We start from the raw sequence: 24927 nt of genomic DNA on the forward strand, positions 1-24927 counted from the left end.
GGGTGAGATCATAAAGTCATTACAGCTGGTTTTAGAAATGAACAACTGGGGCCATTGCTGGGGCATTGGGCCACTGAAGACTAAAAGGGATCTTTTAAATTGGATTAGAAGCGCATGTCATCCAGCACATAGCTGTATCCACATTACCCTTTGCAAACTAAGGCTGCAAGACCTGTAGAAGCTTCCGATACTGCATTCCAGCAGGAGTGCTGGGTGACCCATAGCAGTCATGTAGGAAAACATGACTACTTCAGTATGTTCCTAAGAGTTTGTTCTACAAGATAACCATCAAAATGATCCCAGAGGTCTCTTCCAACCTGACTGATTCCGTGATTCTGTGAAAAGTGGCAAATAGTGTCTTGTCCTCCTTCATATTCTGTACTTGAAGCCAGTAGGCCTTCTTCCTTTTACAAGTGGAGGGAGCAGATAGCCACCACAATGGCATATAAGTAGGCTATGCACTTTTGGTAGCATGGGATTCCTCTGCACTCAGTGAAGGATGTACAGTCCGTTATACTTCTAAAAGCTGGGATCAGTGGGTAAACTGCTACGCGTTGGGCATAACACTAGCAGCACCGTTCCTTATAGTCTTTTCTCTGGTTTGTCACTAATTTCTATCGCTCTGGCCAAGAAGAGCGCAGGCAAATGTAGCCTCTTCGTAAGAGCAGCAAATTACTGAACCTATCGGTCAGGCATGTACTGTTCTCAGTCCAGCCAACGACAAACATTCAAAACTTTCTTTGAATGAGGTATCTCACACAAAACTTGAGGGAGAGCTTTGAGAATCACATTATGCTGAACATACTAAACCTGAGATTAAAAATAAACAGAATTTGAGATTCCATGTTTGAATATTCTTCTTTGCAACCACGTAAGAAACACTTCTTATAAAACTCAGAGGAGATATTCTCAGTTGACAAAATTAAATGAGGGTTTTAAAGAAAAAAACAGACACATATTAACATGAATCTCTTTAAATTACAAAAGGGTTCTATAAAAGTTGGCAGCACTATTCTGTACAAAGCACAATCTTTGGCAGTTCGCTTCACTGCCTCTGCTGATCTTCTTTCCTGTCCACAGCAGAGAAACAAGAATAAGATTAGACTTTAAACAGCTTGTTCAGTGTTATACACTGAATCAAAGCTAGAAATAGCATTTTGACAATTTAAATGTGTTGTGTAATATATTTGAACATACGGGGTCTAAAATAAAATAGCTTTTAAAGGCACTCAGCTACTACAGTAATGGATGGATGGACAGATAGATAATCTGTGTGCTTTTGAAGTGACTTACTGCCTTCCACGAACCTGTACTGTACAGCACTGAAACTGCAAATTCCCTAAGACCCTGTGCTTGACCGAACTCTAACCACAAGGGGCATACCTTTCAAACGTAACTTCATTGGTTTTATTTCCATGGCAGCAGCTACGAAAAGGTTATCCTGCTCAGATTAACTGCACCAATATTTGTGATGAAAAGTTTAATCATCAAATCTCTCTAAGTTACTATTTATATTTACTATAATTCAAAAAGATAGATATGCAAATTTGTCTGTTACTAGAGTACATAGCTCAAAAGCTGATCAGAATCTTCTGCATTAATAAAATGCCTGACTTCAAAATAGTCTGTTTTCTCAAAATTCACCTATATGAAAAATTCTCATTACAGCTGAAACATAAATCAAATCCTGCTGAAATTTCATTCAACTTCTGACTGTATTTTACATATGGATATAATCCTTTACTGATATAGTAAAAATGCAGCTCTGTAACAGAGAAAACGTCTTGTTCTAAAATGCAGGTTCTTTTCCTTTTTCTCTTGCTCTATACTTCATACCTCCCCTCTATACTATGATTCTTTCAGACAAAGGCCTTGAGAAATGACCTCAGAATTTGGCCTTAACGTATCATTTATTTTGATAACAGAGTGCCTTGCACAACCCTCTATTTCTGCTCTGATGTTCATTTCATTTCTTCTCCTAAAATCAGTAAACAAGTTGCATCCATATGAAAGTGTATTAGAATAAAAATTGTTCCTGACATGTTAACATGGACCAGGTGGAAAAGAAGCTAACGCCTGACCCAGTATCAAAAGCATTATTTGAGAATAGTTTCAAAGATGTGATCAGTTGAGAAGCATTTTCCATCTATAGGCAATATTTAGAATAAATCACAAAAATGCTTATAGGATAAGGCAGGGAAGCAGGGAGCGGTGCCTAACACTACTGAAAGGACTTAGTAAAAAAGGAAATCAGAACATCAGACATCAGAAATGAGAAGAGAAACAAAGCTTTGGATGGCACTGATAGTAGGGATAAGCAGCATAAAAATAATTTTGGTATGATGGGGAAAAATGGAATCAGCAGGGAATTCCTCTGATCACAGATGCAACACAAAGCTCTCAGATTAAGCACAGGATGAGAACTACTGTTCTCCCAGCATGCTGACTCACTCAGCTTTCTGCAAGCCTACATCAGTGTTTTGGTCTCAGCTCCCACTGTTCATTACAGCTTTGTTTTGTTGATTTACATGTCTGTTTGTCTGTTTAGGCAAACCCTTCACATATTTCTTTGTATAAAATCTCAAAAATTGCCCAGAAGGCTACATGAAAATCATATTGTCTTTATGTTCTGAACTTAAAATAATCATAGAATCATTTAGGTTTGAAAAGACCATTAAGATCATCAAGTCCAACCATAAACCTAACACTGCCAAGTCAACCACTAAATCATGTTCTTAAATGCCACATCTACATATCTTATAAATACCTCCAGGGATGGTGAATCAACCACTTCCCTGGGCAGCCTGTTCCAATATTTGATAACCCTTTCAGTGAAGAATTTTCTCCTAATATCCAATCAAAACCTCCTCTGGTGCAACTTGAGGCCGTTTCCTCTTGTTCTATTGCATGTTACTCGGGAGAAGAGACCGACACCCACCTCGCCATAACCTCCTTTAAAGTAGTTGTAGAGAGTGATAAGGTCTCCCCTCAGCCTCCTTTTCTCCGGACTAAACAACCCCAGTTCCCTCAGATGCTCCTCATAAGCCTTGTTCTCCAGACCCTTCACCAGCTTCGTTGCCCCTCTTTGGACTCTCTCCAGCACCTCAATGTCTTTCTTGTAGTTAGGGGCCCAAAACTGAGCACAGTATTCGAGGTGCGGCCTCACAAGTGCTGAGTACAGGGGGATGATCACTTTCTGCTGCATTTCGCTTTTTGTCCAGCCCATCCAAGTCCTAAACCTAAATTCCGTGTTCAAACTCGTGGCCACCTCTATTTCAGCCTTAATTTCATTTTGTCTTTTCAGCTGGAACTAGACAAGGTCAAAAGACAATCTTTCTCTGCAAAATTGTTCCCTGAGGGAGTCAAGGAGTTAGAAAGGGGTGACATCAACTCTTGTCCTTAAACTGAGCTACTACCAAAAAAACCCCACAAATTTGCAGTTTGGATAGGGATGGTTTGCTTTGCAATAATATAAAAACCAAACCTGACTGTCCAAATAATCAGCCACCGTGTAACCATCTGTGCCATCAGCAAATACAGACATCCAGAGCATAAGGTATCACAGTCTGTGTCTGGTTGTTGGGTCTGACAGAGGTAAATCACTGGCACGTCATGGAATCAGTTTTCTATTTCCACATGCTGGAATAAAAATCCTTTCTGTTTCTGTAGGCCATTTCACCACTAGGAAGAGTGGCAGTTCACGGCATTTACAAGAGATGACCACAGCAATGTCACTTTGTGACTCTGGTGCCATTCTGAGTTGGAGAAACTGAGATCAGTTCTCCAGGAAATGCCGTTGAGGAACTATTCCACTTAAGTGCTCCTGTCTGCAGTCTCTTTCTGCAGCAGTTTCCTCACAGAGTCCTTTTGTCAGTCAAACCAGCAAAACCAGAGTTCCAGCAGTGATATCTCAAATCCTCTTTGCAGTAACATAGAGCTAATGGACTATCACTTTCCCATGCTGGGAACACTTGACTGATAGAGGGGAAGAATGACCTACGCAGGTCTCGGGGAGGGACTTGGGCAGTACTGGTGGCAACACGCCGGTGTTTTCTTTACTCGGAAGAAAATGCTGACCACAGTCTGTGGGATGCCTGTTTTCTGACTGTACAATTCACCCACAGAAACCTGCCACTGCTTAGGCCACAGTGAATGGCCCAATACAACAAAAATAAACTTCTTGTTAAGGATGCTCCTGTGGTGCAAGGGTAGTTCCCAGAGCAAATACTTGCGCTTCTTGAGCTTTCACACCTTGTTGACCTTGTCTGACAACTTTCCTAAGAACTCCTTCTCTGATCATGTCTCCCTGAAGCCTCACCAAACTCAGTTTCTTATGTTCACATTTTCCTTACCTACTAGATGGTACCTTTCTTTGAGAGGAAGCACTGTTTGTGCTTGGCCAAAGATTTACAGAAACATAAATCATCAAGTCGAACCCCTTACAAGATGATTTCTTGTATCTATATATTATCTCTAGAAGCCATTTTTCTAATACTATTTTTTAAAACTGAAGGACGTGTTAAAACCTCCATTGGTGATGGCTGATGTGGTCATTTAATTTGGTGGCACAATGTTTTCTGCACGACTTAAGAGATCTTTTTAGTTTTTATGATCATATAATTATCACTAGATAACATAATTTTGGAAGAAAGTGGGAAAAAAAATCCTTTCTCCCAATCATTTAAAGCTCTGATATACTTACTATCACTTTATCTATTAAAACACTTATTGTCCTTGCTTTGAAGTTAGTAATATTAATAAGTAATAAAAATAATTTGTAATGAAGAAATTAGTTTACTAAATTCCTTAAAGGGAATAGTTTATTCCTGAATGCCACTTTTCAGCTAAACTGTTAATATGGGATACGATTTTCAGTTGAAAATCATTAACAATAATTTGCTCAAAACACTTCACTAAAGATAGAAATTTTGGCTTCTACAACTAATTAGTTCCAACCTAACAAATATGAAGCTTTGTCTGTGAGACTGCAAAAGGCAATGACAAACATCAGTGCTATTGATCCTGTCACCTGCTACTTCTTAATTCTACAGCTTTTTAGACCTGCCAATAATCTCTCTCACAATACCCAGGTTTTCATGAAAAATTCTGCTTCTTTTCAGTGTTGCTTACATCTATAACCAATAATCTGTCAAGTCCATTAAATACTATTCAGTATACAACAGATTAAATCCATAAAACATATTAAACTGAGCTCAAGAAAGTACAGAATAAAAGCAACAGTGGGATATATTAATACTATGATAGATAATTTTTTTTAAAGAAATATACTCAAGGAGATTATCTCTCAATATTGTCATTAACAGAAGACAGACTGTTCCCTCACCAATGCAGGATTAGTGGAAATTATGGAAATAAACACAAGCTTCATCAAATGCATGAGAAGAAGTGCCTCTGCAATGAATACGACAGTGACAGCTGATAAAGAATTTCCATTTTTATTCCACTGTTCCAAATATTAAGAAATAAGGAGATGACATTTCGTCACATTACTGACAAAATATGAAATATATTAACATGGACTAAAAAAACGAGTCTTTTGTGAAAATTGAGAAGGAAAGTTGATAGAACCTGACAATGTGCACTAAGTAGCTTCCAATTACGAATGAGCTGCTGCTGTACTATCAGGTGGGTATGTAACAGAAATTGAAGGCAATTCTGAAACTTTTAGGAAGATACATCCTGTTTAAATTTGAAAGATGTTATTTTCTTTCTTGTGTCAATTGGCTTGTGTTTATTAGACTGTTTAACTTGGAATTTCAGGTGCGTATACTTAGAAACATCTCTTTTAATGCTTGTTGTATACATTTGCTTAGAAAACCTTTTCTACACAAATTTGTTGACACAGCACCTTTACATTTTAGACCCCTCTCCTTTTTCCATGGAGGGGGCTATCACTGTCTTTACTGCTTGACAAATGAAACAAGCACCTTGCTTTTAAATCAAGATTGGTTTTACATCTAGGTGTTTTTAAAGAAAAATTAATCAGCTGTAACGATGACATGTCTTTACACAGCTTTAGGCATCGATACAATCCTTATAAACAGAGACACTGAAATACAACCTATGTATTAAATGAGTCAACCCTGCTAGAAATGTTTCTATCATCAAGGCATAGTAATGGTGCAATTCTTTCACAGATGCTCTGGGAGCTCTTCTTTGCAATCATGCATTTCTGTTAACGGAAATGCAAACATATACAGCAAGAAGGAGTTGTGTATACATGTCCAAACTTCTGTGTTGCCGTGTATCTTATGTTTATCTCAGTGGGCTGCATTATGAAAAGCTCTTGGTGAGTGTGACCTCTATTTTGAAAAAGGATCCTATTCAGCAGTCATTATATTATTGGAAAAAATATTATCTTAAATACCAGAGTCATTTGTCTTCTTAAGGTTGTTCTGAGATCTGACTTGAATTCTCTCACGTTGAAACAACACCACATTTCTTTTCTGCAGTGTGCCATATCCTTTAAAGAAAAAAGAACGCCACTTTCTTTTCTATTGTTTTATTTTGCTCCATACTTCAGAGAAATATTCTTCTGATAAAGACAATTTTATATTTTCTAAGCAAATAACAATAGAAGAAACAAACACATTCAAAACCCTCACTAAATTAAAAGTGACTGAATTCCCATTCACCAGAGAAAGAGCAGGTGGTTTTGAGTGCGCAGATGTTACACTTTACATTGCAGATCCACAAGCATTCCCAAGTATTATTATTATATTTCAGTGTTACAGCTGCAGTGTAGGGAGAAAAGTTGAGAAAAGCTTTAGAGCCTTGCTTCAGCTCAGTAAATTCCAGTGATTATTCCTTTCCCTCTACATCCTCAATAGGGCACTTTCTCACAGAGAGAGGCAGAGTCTGCCGTAGGAAAACACCAGTAGGAAGAGAAACATGTCACTTGGGACATAACAGTGATATATACCAACCACATTATCAGCTAAACAGGAACTAAAATATCAGGGCATACACTTCCTGGTACAATGTGCTCGTCTCTTGACATGATTTCTCCACCTTGCCCACCTGACACTCTGTGGTTCTTCACGTATCAGCGTTCAGGAGTGCACTGGGGCAGGACCATTTCCAGCCTCCATTTTAAAAGGTGTTTATCACTCAGACTTCTGACTGTGAAGGTGCCTCTGTAACTTCAACTCCTGCCAGCCTGCTGCCAGCTCAGCTAGCTGGTTTTCTTAGAAAGCACTAAACCCAATGATTTCAACCCAGTGACTGCTGGCTGCCCGGCTCAATAGCCAAGTTCATTCAGACCTCTTATCTCCAGCTTTAGCAGGGACCAGTTCCCAACAAGCATTTCTACATCATCGGTGATGTACATTTCTACAACAGATCAGTGATGAGGGCATCAGAAGTTCGCTGGAGTCCTTCAAATGTTTTTGCTGCTCTCTTCAGCTTTGGAACACAGTCTTAACACAAAAGTCTTAACACAAGACCTCTTCTGTCTTAACACAAAATTTAACCCACAGTTTCAGCATGCTGTTGCACAAGACTCATAGGATCCTTCACCAGTGTCCATGCATTCAGGAATTCATGACGGGGCATGCCTGGGAAGAGCTCACCTTCAACTTGGTTCACATGGAAAGCATGGTTATTGGCAAGCTTCTGTCCCCTTTATGGCATTTCATCTCTTTGAACTGTTACAAAAGCTGTGAGTGGACATGAGATGTTCCTGGTTACACCATGGCCTGTTTCTTATCATACGCCTGTCTGAATAAGCATGAAGCCTAGTTCAGGAACACCTGAAGTTCACTGGGACCTTGAGATGATAAGCAATATAAAATAATACTAAAAATAAATTCTACTGATAATACACAGGGAGGCTTTGTATATGTGTCACTCCAGTCTTCAAAAAGGGCAAGAAGGAGGACCCGGGTAACTATAGACCGGTCAGCCTCACCTCCATCCCCGGAAAGGTGATGGAACAACTTGTTCTTGGTGCTGTCTCTAGGCTCATCAAGGATAGGGGGATCATTAGGGACACTCAGCATGGCTTCACCAAGGGGAAGTCATGCTTAACCAACTTGATAGCCTTTTATGAGGACGTAACCCGGTGGATAGATGATGGTAAAGCTGTGGATGTGGTCTATCTTGATTTCAGTAAAGCGTTTGACACAGTCTCCCACAGCATCCTCGCAGCTAAACTGAGGAAGCGTGGTCTGGATGATCGGGTAGTGAGGTGGATTGTGAACTGGCTGAAGGAAAGAAGCCAGAGAGTGGTGGTCAATGGGACAGAGTCCAGTTGGAGGTCTGTGTCTAGCGGAGTCCCGCAAGGGTCGGTACTGGGACCAGTCCTATTCAATATATTCATTAATGACTTGAATGAGGGAATAGAGTGCACTGTCAGCAAGTTCGCTGATGACACAAAACTGGGAGGAGTGGCTGACACACCGGAAGGCTGCGCAGCCATTCAGAGAGACCTGGACAGGCTGGAGAGTTGGGCGGGGAGAAATTTAATGAAATATAACAAGGGCAAGTGTAGAGTCCTGCATCTGGGCAAGAACAACCCCATGTACCAGTACAAGTTGGGGGCAGAGCTGTTGGAGAGCAGCACAGGGGAAAGGGACCTGGGGGTCCTAGTGGACAACAGGATGACCATGAGCCAGCAGTGTGCCCTTGTGGCCAAGAAGGCCAATGGCATCCTGGGGTGTATTAGAAGGGGTGTGGTTAGCAGGTCGAGAGAGGTTCTCCTCCCCCTCTACTCTGCCCTGCTGAGGCCGCATCTGGAATATTGTGTCCAGTTCTGGGCCCCTCAGTTCAAGAAGGACAGGGAACTGCTAGAGAGAGTCCAGCGCAGAGCCACAAAGATGATTAAGGGGGTGGAACATCTCCCTTATGAGGAGAGACTGAGGGAGCTGGGTCTCTTTAGCTTGGAGAAGAGGAGACTGAGGGGTGACCTCATTAATGTTTATAAATATGTAAAGGGCAAGTGTCAAGAGGATGGAGCCAGGCTCTTCTCAGTGACATCCCTTGACAGGACAAGGGGCAATGGGTGCAAGCTGGAACACAGGAGGTTCCACATAAATATGAGGAAAAACTTCTTTACGGTGAGGGTGACCGAACACTGGAACAGGCTGCCCAGAGAGGTTGTGGAGTCTCCTTCTCTGGAGACATTCAAAACCCACCTGGACGTGTTCCTGTGTGATATGGTCTAGGTAATCCTGCTCCGGCAGGGGGATTGGACTAGATGATCTTTCGAGGTCCCTTCCAATCCCTAACATTCTGTGATTCTGTGATTCTGTGTATATATATGAGTGCATGTATATAATTATATGTGCGTGCATGGAAAAACTCTTAGGATCACTCCATGACAGCAAACCACTACAGGTCCTTTAAAATGGAGCCAAACCTCTTATATGACAAACACAGGAAATAAGGGCACTAACTAGTTGTTCCTCTTGTACACCGAGCAGCTGAAATCTTAATAGGACACTCAAGAACACATTCAAACAAAATATTTCAAATAGCAATGAAAACAAACAGCATATATCATAATTTATGGTCATGAACATGCAACTCCTTCGCTTATATCATCAAGGGCGCAAATCAGTGCAGATCCATTTTACTAAAGTAGTGACAGTCCACCTCCACCCTGGGGTATTAAAACCTCCTTTAGAATTAAACAAAACAAACCCAGATATCAGACAGATATGCAGAGAAGCACGGACCAATGATATTGCATAAATATTCTAGTAGCTGCACTGAAGCAAGTTCATGAATATTTACCTCAGAAAAGGTACAGATGCATAATTCTCCTTTAAAACCTCATTTGTTGTATTTCTGTAACAGTTACAAAAATATCCCTGTGAATTGACTGTCACTGTCATATAACTAAAAACTAAAGCATAAGTGCTCCTCTGAAACATGTACATGGTCTCTCCCTCGCCTGTGTATTCGGAGAGCTCACTACTTCTGTCGGCAAAGCTCCCACCTTCCCTCAAAGATTCCTCCTCCCATCAGCGAAATGTGTGCAAGAAATGGAGGAGGCTGCTAGCCGGCATGTATTATCCTTCTCCTTTTCTCTTTAATGCTAAATCAGGAAAGATAATGTAGAGAGAGGTTCTAACAGAGCCGGTTACTAAAGACATGGAGCTGCTCTATTCAGTTGCGACCCGGGTCTAAAGCATTCTCAGGATTTGTGAAGCAATGTTGCAGCGAAAGCGAGACCTAAGCCAAGAGGTGAGTCCCCAGATCCCTCAATTCTGAGCATCTTCCAGAAGTGACTCGGTGCTCCCGTCTGTGCTTGGCAGCTTATGAACAGAAGGGAGAGCACAACTCCAGCTTATATATTGAGTGCTAAATTTGTAAACATTTTTTCAGACGAAGCTGCAATTATTATTATAGCACTATCACCCAGAAGTGCAACATGAGTTCAAAGTAACCATATGCCAATGGCTAACAGCTCAGCCAAATATAAAGGAAAATACATGCTTACAAAATGGTGGAAAAACTTATAGGATATTTGTATATTTTTGCTTGAAAGATGTATTTAGTTGTAACGATATTTATATGGATTACCCTGGTAATAATGGAGATGAAGTAAGAGGAAATTACTGCTTGTGTTATGACTTGGTATTAAGTGTAATTCAGAAGAATAAGTTCACGAACAACGTGAGGTTCAACAAGGCCAAGTGCAAGGTCGTGCATGGGGGTCGGGGCAATCCCAAGCACAAATACAGGCTGGGCGGAGACTGGATCGAGAGCAGCCCTGAGGAGAAGGACTTGGGAGTGATGGGAGGTCCTCCTCCCCCTCTACTCTACCCTGGTGAGACCTCACCTGGAGTATTGCGTTCAGTGCTGGGCTCTCCAGTTCAAGAGCGACAGAGATCTACTGGATAGAGTCCAATGGAGGGCTACGAGGATGATTAAGGGACTGGAACACCTACCTTATGAGGAAAGGTTGAGAGACCTGGGGCTTTTTAGTCTGGAGAAGAGAAGACTGAGAGGGGATCTGATTAATGTGTATAAATATATGAGGGCTGGGTGTCAAGAGGAAAGGGGCAACCTCTTTTCACTTGTGCCCCGCGACAGGACAAGGGGCAATGGATGCAAGCTAGAGCACAGGAAGTTCAACCTCAACATGAGGAAGAACTTCTTTACTGTAAGGGTTACAGAGCACTGCAACAGGCTGCCCAGAGAGGTGGTGGAGTCTCCTCTGGAGACTTTCAAGACTCGTCTGGATGTGTTCCTGTGTGACCTGCCCTAGATTGGTCCTGCTCTGGCAGGGGGGTTGGACTCGATGATCTCCAGAGGTCCCTTTCAACCCCTAACATTCTATGATTCTATGATTCTATGATGGTTGACAAGAAGCTCAACATGAGCTGGCAATGTGCGCTTGCAGCCCAGAAGGCCAACCACATCCTGGGCTGCATCAAAAGCAGCATACCCAGCAGGTCGAGGGAGATGATTCTGCCCCTCTACTTCACTCTCATGAGACCCCACCTAGAGTACTGCATCCAGCTCTGGGGCTCCCAACATAAGAAGGACATGGAGCTGTTGGAACGAGTCCAGAGGAGGGCCATGAAGATGATCAGAGGGCTGGAGCACCTCTTCTATCAAGACAGGCTGAGAGACTTGGGGTTGTTCAGCCTGAAGAAGAGGCGGCTCCGGGGAGACCATAGAGCAGCCTTCCAGTACCTGAAGGGGGCTAGAGGAAAGCAGGAGAGGTGCTTTTTACAAAGCCATATAGTGATAGGACGAGGGGGAACAGTTTTAAACTGAAAGAGATTTAGATTAGATATTAGGAAGAAATTCTTGACTGTGAGGGTGGTGAGACACTGGTACAGGTTGCCCAGAGAAGCTGTAGATGTCCCCCCCCCGGCAGTGTTCAAGGCCAGGTTGGATGGGGCTTTGAGCAACCTGGTCTAGTGGAAAGGTGTCCCTGCCCATGGCAGGGGGGGTTGGAACTAGATGATCTTTAAGGTCCCTTCCAACCCAAACCATTCTATGATTCTATGAAATCAGAAAAAGAAAATGGAGAGGTGGGCTATTGCCCATGTAAGAGAAATATACTTCACTTCCAAAGCTTCAGAAAGGATATGAGCTTCATAGTTATTTTGCTGAAAGTCTTGTGTACAGTTTACAACTGGGCTCTGCAAAATGGGATGCTGCTGAGTCTTTGATTTAATGAAAACTTAGGAAGGCAATCCAATTCACTGCAGGGACTGCTTTGTTCTTTCATTATGATTCTTTTTTAATGAGAAAGACGATCACAAGGATAAACTCTATTCCTCTGAATTTTTACACTAATTACATACAAAGCACCATTCTGGCAGAGCAGGACTTATCTCCTTCAGGCAATACAGTTATCATCTTGTAACCACACTTCAAATCTCCCGTATGAACGCTGGAGCTACGTGTGCTGAATGTGGATCCTGCTACCCTGACTAGCTGCTTGAATTGATGAATGCTTAAATATTCAATAAATTACAGGCAAATACTGATACTGCATGAAGTGGCAGAGACAACCCTTGCATTCTGCTTACAGCTGTAGGATCAAGGGTACACTATTTTATCAGAGCCATTAACTTTCCTCATTGTGGTGGGAAGGGATGGTTGGTTTTGTAAACAGCACTTGAGATGTTTATGTATTAAGAAGAAGAGTCAGACCCATATACTAACACTACAAAGGACAATTATTCCTTAATTCTACAGAAAATCAACTGTTTGTGATTCAGCTCACACCCTTAAGAGACAATTTATTATTTTACATACTGTAAGGCAATCTGGGCTAGACAGGGAGCTGCTTTACGCTCAGATAAATTTACTGAGAATCACATTCACCCCTGCGCAATACTCTGATACTGTGGACCAAATTTCAAAGCTCGGTATGTGCCCACTGCTATGGTATCCGAGCACTTCCAGGACTGTACCATGCAATGCCTGGCTTTCCACATGCTCAAAAGCCTTGATTCTTTTACCTACAATATCTGTGCCCCTATCTGAATCTGTGGTACAAACACAAATACATGTAACTGCAGATGGGGATGCAAATCAAGCACAAAGATGCCCGAGTGTTCAAGTTGCACTTCCTCAGACCTTCCTTTTGAGCCTGCCCACTCATCCTTCTAGCGACGAGGTTTATCTTCTCAAACAGGCACTCACAGACTTGTGTTCAGACTAGCACTGTGTTTGAAAGGCTGGCACAGCTCCTGGGAAAGTGTGCAAGGAGGGAGCTTCACAGGCTCAGCAACAAAATCTAAATCCTGTTCTAAACATAAATGCAAATATGTTGCAGATTTGCCCCAAGTCTCAGATTTAGGTGCTGGAATCACCAAGAAAATGATCACAGTATAAAACGCCACACTCTGATCATTTTTTGTTTCTGCTAAATTCCACTAGCTACCTGGGATGCTGCAGCTGTGAGCTGAATAACCGCATCGCCTCTCATTGTATCGCATCTGTGGTTTCTATTTATGGACTTACTGGCATGGAATGGCCCCATCTGGCTAAATGTTCCTAAACTGTATGTACATTTACCTCCAGGGTAAAACTGCCTTATTCTCAAGTAGAATATTCAGTATTGCCTCACAGTGATGATGCAGCATCTTGATGCAAACATGGTCGATCACCCAGGACTTCAGCCAGCCTAAAGCTTGGCATCCCCTTTACGCTCACTACACTTAGTGCCTGTAAGGTTTGCTCTTATAAAATATGCATCAGTCTTTGAACCACTGTGTAAATGTGAATGCTGTTTCTAGAAGAAACTGGTTGAGGGCATAAACCTGGCAGCCAGAAACAGGTCTGAACTTCCTGAACTGAGTGTGACCTGAGCATCTGTGTGTTGAACCGCCTGATTTGAATCCTCCAGAGACTTTGTTGCAACGAGAGGTACCCCTAGTTCACATGCAGCCTTAGTACAAATTCACTTCTCTGTGTGGACAAGATCTCCCATTTCTTCACTTACGCCAAGAGGATGATAAGAGATCTCCCTTTTTTTTGTCCTCTTGTCTGCATCAGCAGGAACAGGAAAAATGAGGCGCTCTGGTCCTTTTGCTTGATGCCCTCTTGCAGTTTCTTTTGTCTTTAATGATACAAAGGATACTTCTTTGAGCAGCAAAGCTATTTTGAAAGCAGCCAAGTAAAACCAGAGGCATCTCTGGAGTGAATGAGCTGCATTAGGGATCATGAGATACTACTACAGAGAATGCTACAGCATGGATGCTTGATTAGGCCTGCCTTTATTGCTTTGGGGTCATCATGAGTGTATTACTGTTTGCATCATTAAACCATGGCACACAGTGTTCATGCTTAACTGCTGCCACCTGCACCCTAAAGGAATAGTACTTTCCAATTTTCAGTTGGTATGTGCTGTGGGATATACATGATTTATTCCAATGATACGATGCAAGACAGACTGTACTGCTCTGGCCAGGATTAACAGAAGGACACATATTTTGTAACACGGAAGGTGTGCTGTGAGTTTGGACAGCAGGTGCCCAATCTAACAATCAGGACCACAGATCTGAGAAATAAAAACTCTAGAAAGAAAGGGCTGAAGTTTCTCTTTAGCCTTTATCTGCTGACCCATTTCCACTTCCTTGGGGGCCAGGATTCCTCTCTGTAAGTGTTTATTCGTACTTTGTTAAACAGCTGGCAAAGCAAAACGCACCTGATGAAAATGAAAATTGACTTAGCCCTGAGATGCCTGGTCCCTTGTGTGGGTGGAAAGGAGCAGTAGGGCCAAAGCAGAAAGCGTCTGTCTGCTGGTTCATGTAAAAAGGACAGCTGACAATGAAAAACCTCAAGGATTTAAAAAACCCACCCAATCTCTCCACTAGGAATAGCAAAAGAAAACAAAGCAAAAGACAGAAAGGTCAAGTCTATTGGTTTTAACCTTGCCTTTTAGGGTTATCAGTAACGTGGTCTATCATTTTTAACTCTGTCTTCCTACCACCTATGCAGAACAAATCATACTCTGTTGAAATTGCGTCTGTTTCTGTATGATGGCTGAAGAATGTGAGAAGACTTCATTGGACTGGGAAAGGTTGTTTGAGGAAACTATCATAAAGAATAGGATCCCAAGGTCCATACAGGATCCCAAGATCCATACAGGATCCCAAGAACCTCTGAAAACTATACATACAGGAAAAGTTTAAAACCTCACTGAATTGTAACTGCCTATGGAGTAAAATAATAAAGGTTCATGCAGTAGAGAGAGCAACAGTATTCAGCATTTTACAGCAGGAAATTTTAAAAACTCAATTGAAAATAGAGGGAAAATACAAACACAATGAGTATGTAAGTGGGACTGAACAGGAAGCTGGCTCTAGTCCTACTATTTTTTTCTAGCTAGCTTGCTGTGGTGTCCACAATGTGACAGGCAAATCCCGAACATGTAATACATCATAATTCTTGCTCCTGTGAGCACCCTATCCAAAACAGAAAATTGCATATTACAAAAAAGATCCCTGCAATTTGAAGTGCCTGTAAACAGCCAGCATTCTAGTTTCATTTCTCCTAAAGTACAGAATTCCCTCTGAAGATGAAAAGGGCTCTTCAAAGCCCAGACAAAAGGACTGTTTGGCTGATGATTTTCATAATAAACATATCCCACACAGTTTGGCATCCCTAATTAGAAGCCCAGAGTAATTAGGAGAAAGTGCACTGCAGACTGCAAAGCCCAGCACAGCAGGGAGGCTCTGCAGTGCTGCTATGAGAATACCAAAGACCTGAAGGTCATTACTTTCCATTGGTCCCAAGGCATGCTCACTGCTGTGTTTCATTTTTACAAGCCAGCGTTAGCCTGGCCCCTTACAGCGGGAGGGCCAGGAGGATCTGGGCCAGCTTGACGTGCCTTCACCCATGCTTCAGGGGGAATGTTGCCGCTTTTTGTGATGTCTGCCATGCGTTTGCAGGCCAGCGTGTGGGCTGGGTCATCGCCTTGAGGGACCAAAGACCACTTCTGTCGCAGGCAGAGAGGATCATAAAGCTGCTTGGCTGCAGCTTGTGCAGGTTTTGTTTGACACTGGAGGGATAACTGAGCTTTTTGTTCTACAGCAGAGGCATGAGCATACTTAGGAAACCGAACGATGTTGAAATGCATCTTTCCTAATCAAAATCATTCCCTGTCATCTTCAGTGAAGAGAAAGTCCCATATTTCTGAAGGCTTCTCATTGAAAATGCTGACAGGATCAATGCCTGTCCAGAAGACATTTCATCTCAATGGTACAACACATATTGCCCAAAGTACATTATATCTAATATAGTTTGGTCAGTTTAAATCATGTACTTTCTTTGCTTCCCAGGCATGTTCTTATGGGCAGTTGACAAAAAAAGGTGTTAATATTGAAGAAATTCTGGTACATCTACCTAAGTTAAGTGCATAATGCTAGCTTTATGTTAATATAACATTGCTAGTGGCATGAAATTGAGTAAAAAGAGGCATTTACCCTTCCTGTCATTCAATAAATAGCTGACAAGCACTGCATTAAAACAGAGCAACACCTATATAGTGCTGTACTTTCCTTCAAGTAACCTGTTTCAGTCAATTTTGGGGAAGTAGGAAGGATGTTGGGGGGGTGTTCATGTATCTAAATGGAGACACATATTTGAATAGCAGATAAATCAGGAATTTACAGATGACTGAGATACTAATGTCATAAATTGTTCCTAGACAGAAATGCATAAAAAAATTATATTCTAGTAACAGGACTGCAATCCTTAATAGTCTCATAGGACTCTAGCTGACTCAGAGGCACAGATCACATCTGATTGCATGTCAAACCGAAGACATTACAGTTACTCTAGGGAAAACCGTATTTCCATTGACATGTGCTATAACCTCATCACTTAGCCTAGAAGCAGAATTCATCCAGATGTACATAGATTCATAAAATCTTTTCTGAACTAGAAAATTATTGCCAGCCCTCAGGAATGATTGGCTGAAAATGCTCGGTAACTTGTTGCACTAAAATTAAAGGAACAGCTTGCAATGTGGAGCGCTACTCGCACAGAATCTGGCCCTTAAGGCTTTATGGTTCCCTTCTGTTCAAAAGACATCTCTACGGCTCCCTCATTTCTTGTCTTCCAGAATAACAAAAAAACAGCCGTTTAATCTTTTTTTCTTTTTTTTTAATGATGTCTAGATGTGTTGTTTTCATCTGTAGCATATGTGAAGTGGCTTTCAGAAGTAATTTATTTTTGGTGGCAAGCTGCTGGTGCTTGCACCCATGTTGACTGTTAGTAATTAACATCTTCTGGTCCACTATGGACAATTTCCCACTTACTGCTTTTTAAGGTGTTAAAACTAATCTCCACCAGCTCTACATCCCATAGCTCCATTTCACTGATAGAAGGCTTTTCTTCCTGGATAGCCAAGGCTTTTCTTTTCCTCAGTTACTAATAACACACAACCCAAAGGAGTATCTGGAAGTGTCCTGACAAGATTTTGTTGAGCAGAATCCTCTGCCTACGAGGGGACTGAGCTGAGATAATATGTGTTAAAACCTTCTTATCAACTCAGAGGTGTTACCATGGAAAAACACAGGTTTTGGCTGTGAAAACAACAGGCATGAGAGGAAGTTACCTCAAGAGAAAGAACGGAGGAGGTCTTTATTACCTGTTAAATTTTTGGCATATCAGCCAGATAAAACATAATGACATTCATTGCCTTATAATGCTGCATTAGTGACATTAATTTTATAGCATTGTTCCAATACAAAGAAAACTCCTAAAGAATTATAGTCAGACCTCAGCACTGGTGCATTAATGAGCATTGGACTGGAAGCTCTAGTGGATACTTATTTGTGGGTAAGTGGCTACTGGCATCTATGCATGCCTGAGTGTGTGCGTGCCTAACCGTAAAGAACCTCTGCACTCATCTCTTTGGGGAAATACTAAGTTCAACTTAAATTCGCATATAACAAAAAAAAAAAATAAAATTAGCATTAAAATATCCAGAATAAAAAAAGAGAGTTTTCTAGATACCAGATTCATGATTTAACTTCAGAGTTCAACTGACAGAAAAGGTGGTAGGATTTGGCATCAGAAAAATCCCAGTTTGGCCAAATTCTTTCCCTTTTCATGACGTCTACCTTAGTAGTATCCATGTTTTAAGACTCACATGAAAATCTCACAAAAACAGATCTCCTTTAACACTTCTGTCACTTTTTATTTCTGCTCATGAGAACAAAATTGCAACAGTGATGAAAAACCTTACTCATATGGACTTCACTGCTTAAAACTGTTGAGTCCACTTTACTGCCTTCAAACTGGTTCCCCATCTAGAGCTACAGGACAAGCCTTTCCTTCGTTTTTTTCTCCCCCCACTCCCGCATGGGAATGAAGCCGTAGGACTTGTGCATCTCCTACACTGTCTGCTGACATGTGGATTCAAGGTGGTAATCCTAATCTTTGCACCAACTAAAGGGTTGTGATAAAATTATTTTGGAAAAACACATCTTGATCCACAATATAAAAATGTAGTGGAAGCTGCTGGTGCTCATGGGCTAACTTTAGCTGCTGGAAGCTGGGCATTCACTGCAAAAGGCTTTAATCAGAAGAGATCAGGAATCAGGAGCTTTAATCATCTGCTAATGACAATTTTCAGAGACCAGTGCAAATTCTATCTTTTCATTATCACTCCGGGAGTTTATATGGGGTGAGAAGATGAACAGCAAGGGAAGGCTAAGTCAAAGGGCATCCACAGTAAATCAAAATTTGGAAGAAGCTTCTAAAGAAAGAGGAACTTCTTATTGCTCAGGAAATTATCGTTTTCAGTCCTACAGTGAATTAAGGGTTTTTTTGGCCACCTCAAGTGACATTGCCCTAGCCAGTACATTTCTGCAAAAATCCCAGAAATTAAGAAAGCAAGCGAAGAAAAAGACAAAGGGATGCAGTTATTTTTGACTCCCAGCCAATATATAATGGTTTGATTTCTGAAGGAGAAAGAGGATAATTTAAAGAATCTTAAATCTTGCATAGAGAGTAGGAGAACCACACTTGAAAAAAAGCCTTCTGGTGTTCTCAGCATGCAGAACAGAATCATCCCATATAAAATTATTATCATTATTACGTGATTTCCATCTGTTAACGAAGCCAAACGACTAGAGCTGCTAGAAAAACTGCCTTAGTGGAACAAACACAGATAATGAATTTGAATAAATACACAAGCAAAAAGACAATGCCAGGCTCAATCCCTTGGCAATACTAAATGCCAAGTAAATGAGTTGGCTGTGTAGTGCTACCCCATCCAGCAGGAATGTTATGCTGAGTGCCTGGATCACCGCTTTCATTGCTTCTGTAGCCAGTTTTGTTCTGGATTTTTTTGGACCAAACCATCTTTCTCTTTTTTGACTGCTCCTTTTCCAGACTATTCCATTGGTACACTTTACATTGTGCTCTGGTTGTTTGCATGATCCGTATTCAACCACAGGCCTGTTCAAACACCTTCCCCAACCCTCCTCACTTGTCCAGAAAACATTTTTCACATATCCCTAACACTTTCCCATTCGCTTCCCAGACCTATCTTACTGACACAACAGACAGCGCTGACAAACTCTTTTTAGTCCACCACTACATTTTTAAACAGAGTCAGAAAATTAGTTATAAAGTACAGTTCTAATACATATTTTTATATGTGTAAAACAGAGTGTGTGATAGCATTTTTGAAATGACGATATATACCAGATGTCAACCATTATTCTAAATAAACCCCTGTAATGAACAGCAGTATGCTGGCCCATATATCCTCTCACAAGTTAGAATTTTCAAAAAAGTAAAATCTATTTAGAAGTCATAGGGACTTGGTTTCTACAGTACCTAAATCAGTCCCGAGAAGGACATTTCTGGGACAGAACTTGTGAACATCTAGGCAATCCTACACTCAGAAGAATTATTTTTAAACACAGTTCTCCAGAAAGATGCTACTAATACGTTTTAAACCTTTTGCAGAGCAAAGCATGTGGTAATGTTTCCCCCTACGCAAACTGAAATACCAAGACAGCGAAACACTGCCTGAGCAATCTCTCCTTATATACAAGCTGACACTTCCTTCGCAGATTGGCCTTCATTGCTTCTGAAAAATGTCAATGGAGAACAAGGTTTATAAAACTTGTAACACATTTAAGCGCTTTGTGCCGGAGCACAGCAGTGTATTTTTGACTGTTCATTTTTTGCATGGAAATGAAGTCCTTGCTGTTTTGGAACACTTTATAGTATTATATAACAAAACTGTACTATGAGTGAAGAACTTAAGCTCCGGGGTTGTTCCCAAATCATTAAAAGATGTGACATCAAAGAACGATCCAAAAATATTTGTTCCTGTAAGAAAATGTGAACCTCTCAGTATACTGATAAATGTACCGTGGCCTAATACATTTTGTAGTTCTTTTCCTCCACAGAGCCCTTCCCTCATGTCAGGAGAGCCAAGACAGGAAAGCACATGATATTTTTGCTCTTTTGTTTTGCTTCTAATCCACATGTTCTGTGAAGGTGAATAAATAAAACGATTACAAAAAAAAGAGTGGGTGAGCAAAGTACTTAAACACATTCACCTCTCACACCTCATCTAGATGCGAAATCTCAAAGAAGGGAGGGATGGGCAGGAAAGGCACAAAACCTCCTATATTATATATAGACTGTCAAACAGAGGATCATTTGATACACAGTACCAAAGTGTATTATAATAGATTTCTCACTTCGGAAGTCAGATTGGTTACACAGGCCCTGTCGCAAAGCAGTGGCAGGGCTGTAGAGCTGCTCTGCCCACACAGCACTCCAGAGAGACAGCACCTTGAATTCCCTCCCTTTATCTCCTACTTCCCAACGGTTAAAAATTGGCTGCTGTTTTTTTCTAACAATAGATGAACTATTGCATTGCCTTGATCAGCAACCAGAACTAGAGAGCTCTTCTTTGCTTGCATCTGAGCTCTCCTTAGCCTACGTAAGATGCAAAGCATAGTAATATTTCCAAGTATGACATGCAGTCAAACCTAACCCTGAGTGCGTGGTTGTGGTGCCAGCCAGGCAGGTGTAAGAAGCTGTTTCCCACGAAAATAGTTAGGAAGTGAAAAGTACTGATGTTTCTTTTTGCTTTGCTTTTTGTACCACTATCCTTGATATCTACTGATTCACTCTTTGCTAACAAAGATTTGTTGGGTTTTTTTCAGTTCATCCAATATGTATTACCTGGTAATGTAAAAATGTAACAAATGTGAATGGGATATGTGTCTAAATCACATTGCTTGTTGTTGTTCTTCAAAAGTCTTTATCCTCACTGTTTTCTACAACACAGTTTCAGAGAGGCACTTACCTTGTCTGACAGCCAGTGTTGTTGTGTAGACCAAGAATAGAAGGATATAATTGAGGAAGCTCTGAAAAACAGGTGTGTTGGCATGGAAATCTTCTGACAAATACTTGCTCGTGAGACCAATGCCACAGATAAGGAGGGAAAGTACCTGGCCAAGCGCCACAGACAGCAAGAGATCCCTAAAAGGAATGAGAAAAACAAAGACATAAAACACTCGGCCCCCTTGCCAAGGAGGAAATGCTCATCCTCCTCCAGGAATAATGTTCGACAGTGCTAAGACACAGGAAGAAATGTGATGCTTCAGTCAACGAGGGATCTGCTGGGTGTAGCCAACATAATGTTTCCATTATTTCTGCTCTTATCATGGGCTCAAACATTGCCCAAACACACTAGCTTTTATTCACATATTAAACAACAGCAGATGGTACATCTCTACCATTTAATTTCACATCTCACAAAGGATAAATGACAGTTTAAATTAACCAAAATACAGCACTGCTTCCTTCGAGCATCTTCCCTAGCAGAAAGACCCAGGAGTATCATTCAGACAGAGTGGGAATGATGGAGCTGTCAGAGTCAGCTCTGACAGGACTTAGTAGCCACAGAGAAAAATCAGAGAAAGGATTTTATAGTGTTTCACTATCATCAACATGAATTTACTGTGTAACTTCCTTCCCCTCATTTCATTTCCACTTCATTGTATAAACTATTCTTTCCATATACCGTGCAAATATATGTATCTTTTCTTTCATCTTTGTCACCGCATACTTCCCTTTCTGTTTGGTGGGAGCGGGACGTTCCACTTTTTCCCTTCCTGTCTCCTTCTGGTTCTTAAAAATGTATTTTCTGGTTTGGCTTCTTGCTTTAATCTGTTTTTATTAACTTCGATCTCCAGTCTCCTCTGCATTGCCCTATTACAACATTCCCCATTCTCCCTCCTCACAGGTCTCCAATAGTTGCTCCTTTTGTGCATGTTCTCTGCCTTCCTACAGGTTTCTCCTCTTTACTCAAGAAACTGCTATATTTGAAAGCCCACCCTTTTTACAGTGTATACTATTTTTACATCCTTTCTTCAGCCTTCTCAGTGATATCCTTTTCCTTTCCAACTATCTTTGCCTCTTTTACTCTTCTCTCAGAACTTTGTTATCTAACTGCAGAGCCCAACTCAGCCCAAACAATCCTCCTTTTCCAATTTTTGTCACAGGATCTCCTATACTTAACATCACAGGAATATGTGTATTTTTAAATTACCCTTAAAGAGGTTTCCCAAGTTCCCCATGTGTCAGTACCTTCGTGCTGACCAGGCCTGCTCCACAGCTACACCTTCCCCATGCAGAAGCACGAAACACAGAAGTGTTGGCCTGGAAGAGGAGCAAGCACAACAACCGCAAGGGAGAGTGAAAGGACATTGGAAGGGGACGTGCTTAGTCCGATCCTGGCCGGCTGCTGCTGTCACTGTCACCAGCCCCCAGAAAAGAGGAGATGTAGGTCCCTGGGGGAACCAACGAAGTAGAAGGGAAGGTGGGATAGGAGCACACTCTGCAATGTCTCTTTAGAACCTTGTACGAGGAAAGGGGATCAGGCAATCCTAAAGGAGCAGAGGAAGGAGGGCAGCACTCTGCTCAACTGTAACAATATTTCAAGTATGTTCCCCTCTTCCAGACAGTTAAAAAAAAATTGCTTCAAGGCTGCTTTGCTTTCCCTGACAGATTTCCCTGACCTCAGCTGTGCGTATTTGGCAGTGATGAGCATCTGTGCTCCCACAACAACTTTCCTGGTAAACTCAAGTGTCAGATTTCTTTCCCTTTATCTCATAAACAATCCTCTCAGTAATGTGTCTCGGTGTCAGTCATGGCATGATTCAACCAAGGAGACACTGGAAAGCACAGGAGGCTGGGTAGTTCTATTCAGCTAACACACCTCGCTGACAAACAGCCTGACACAGATAGTAAGAGAACAAACTTTATTGTGCTAAACCCTGTGTTTTGACGGGAGACTGCTGGATAAGTAGCAAGTAAGGCTCCACAACTGCTGCCCCCATTTTCGCTTTACTCACTCTACTGTGAAACATAACCATGGGAAACAAACATACTCCATGGAGATGACAACTGAGACAACAATGCAAATGCTGCCAAAACTATGCATCCTCAGTTCCTACTGTTACCTGCTATGCTGTTGACATGGAATGGGAAATTTGAATAGTGACTGCAATTTAAATCGACATATTAATCTTGTAAACTTGTTTATAGTTCTTCATTTAGTTGGATAGTGTTTCCTACGTCCTTCTCTTGCAATGAACTTTCACACAGGGCTGTCCACTTGCCTACTGCAGTTTTTATAGTTTAATTTCATTAGTAAATTAAATGTTTGCAAATACATAGGATGCGGGTGGTTCACAGAATCACAGAATCACAGAATGTTAGGGATTGGAAGGGACCTCGAAAGATCATCTAGTCCAATCCCCCTGCCGGGGCAGGATTGCCTAGACCATATCACACAGGAACGCGTCCAGGCGGGTTTTGAATGTCTCCAGAGAAGGAGACTCCACAACCTCTCTGGGCAGCCTGTTCCAGTGTTCGGTCACCCTCACCGTAAAGAAGTTTTTCCTCAAATTTAAGTGGAACCTCCTGTGTTCCAGCTTGCACCCATTGCCCCTTGTCCTGTCAAGGGATGTCACTGAGAAGAGCCTGGCTCCATCCTCTTGACACTTGCCCTTTACATATTTATAAACATTGATGAGGTCACCCCTCAGTCTCCTCTTCTCCAAGCTAAAGAGACCCAGCTCCCTCAGTCTCTCCTCATAAGGGAGATGTTCCACTGCCTTAATCATCTTTGTGTCTCTGCGCTGGACTCTCTCTAGCAGTTCCCTGTCCTTCTTGAACTGAGGGGCCCAGAACTGGACACAATACTCCAGATGCGGCCTCAGCAGGGCAGAGTAGAGGGGGAGGAGAACCTCTCTCGACCTACTAACCACACCCCTTCTAATACACCCCAGGATGCCATTGGCCTTCTTGGCCACAAGGGCACACTGCTGGCTCATGGTCATCCTGTTGTCCACTAGGACCCCCAGGTCCCTTTCCCCTGTGCTGCTCTCCAACAGCTCTGCCCCCAACTTGTACTGGTACATGGGGTTGTTCTTGCCCAGATGCAGGACTCTACACTTGCCCTTGTTATATTTCATTAAATTTCTCCCCGCCCAACTCTCCAGCCTGTCCAGGTCTCTCTGAATGGCTGCGCAGCCTTCCGTTGTGTCAGCCACTCCTCCCAGTTTGGTGTCATCAAACATGGTTATTAGCTGTTCTCTGTATCTCAGCTATGCCCATGAACGAATGTTGTATTACATCCATTGTGGGACTGCATCTGTTTGGGAAAGAAACATCTTGGATCCTACTTAGATTTACAGAAAGCTAAATATATCCTCACTCATGAAAGGATCTTCCCAACAATATATTCCTTGCTCCACATGGCAGTTAGCTGTTGGACCTCACTAATCATTGCATTTTTTCAGACTGGTGGGAAATTTGATGAGGTCTTATAAAAGGCATAACTTTTTTATCTCAGCTCTCTATATTCAGGGGTGTCACCAGGCCTAACCAGGCATTACTGACCCCTATATTAAAAATCCAACCAATAAAAAATGAAAAACA

The 24927-nt window shown here is 41.7% G+C and overlaps 1 protein-coding gene across 1 annotated transcript in view; it reads right to left on the reverse strand.

Annotated features, from left to right (window-relative positions):
• Positions 1–24927, reverse strand: part of SLC35F1 (solute carrier family 35 member F1) — a 276349-nt gene that overhangs the window by 92337 nt on the left and 159085 nt on the right. Inside the window, exon 2 of the mRNA XM_068402179.1 lies at positions 21284–21459. Within this exon, the coding sequence (XP_068258280.1) occupies positions 21284–21459 (176 nt within the window). The remainder of the gene's footprint in view (positions 1–21283; positions 21460–24927) is intronic.

This window comes from Nyctibius grandis, chromosome 1 (assembly GCF_013368605.1).
Source record: "Nyctibius grandis isolate bNycGra1 chromosome 1, bNycGra1.pri, whole genome shotgun sequence".
Taxonomy (NCBI): domain Eukaryota; kingdom Metazoa; phylum Chordata; class Aves; order Nyctibiiformes; family Nyctibiidae; genus Nyctibius; species Nyctibius grandis.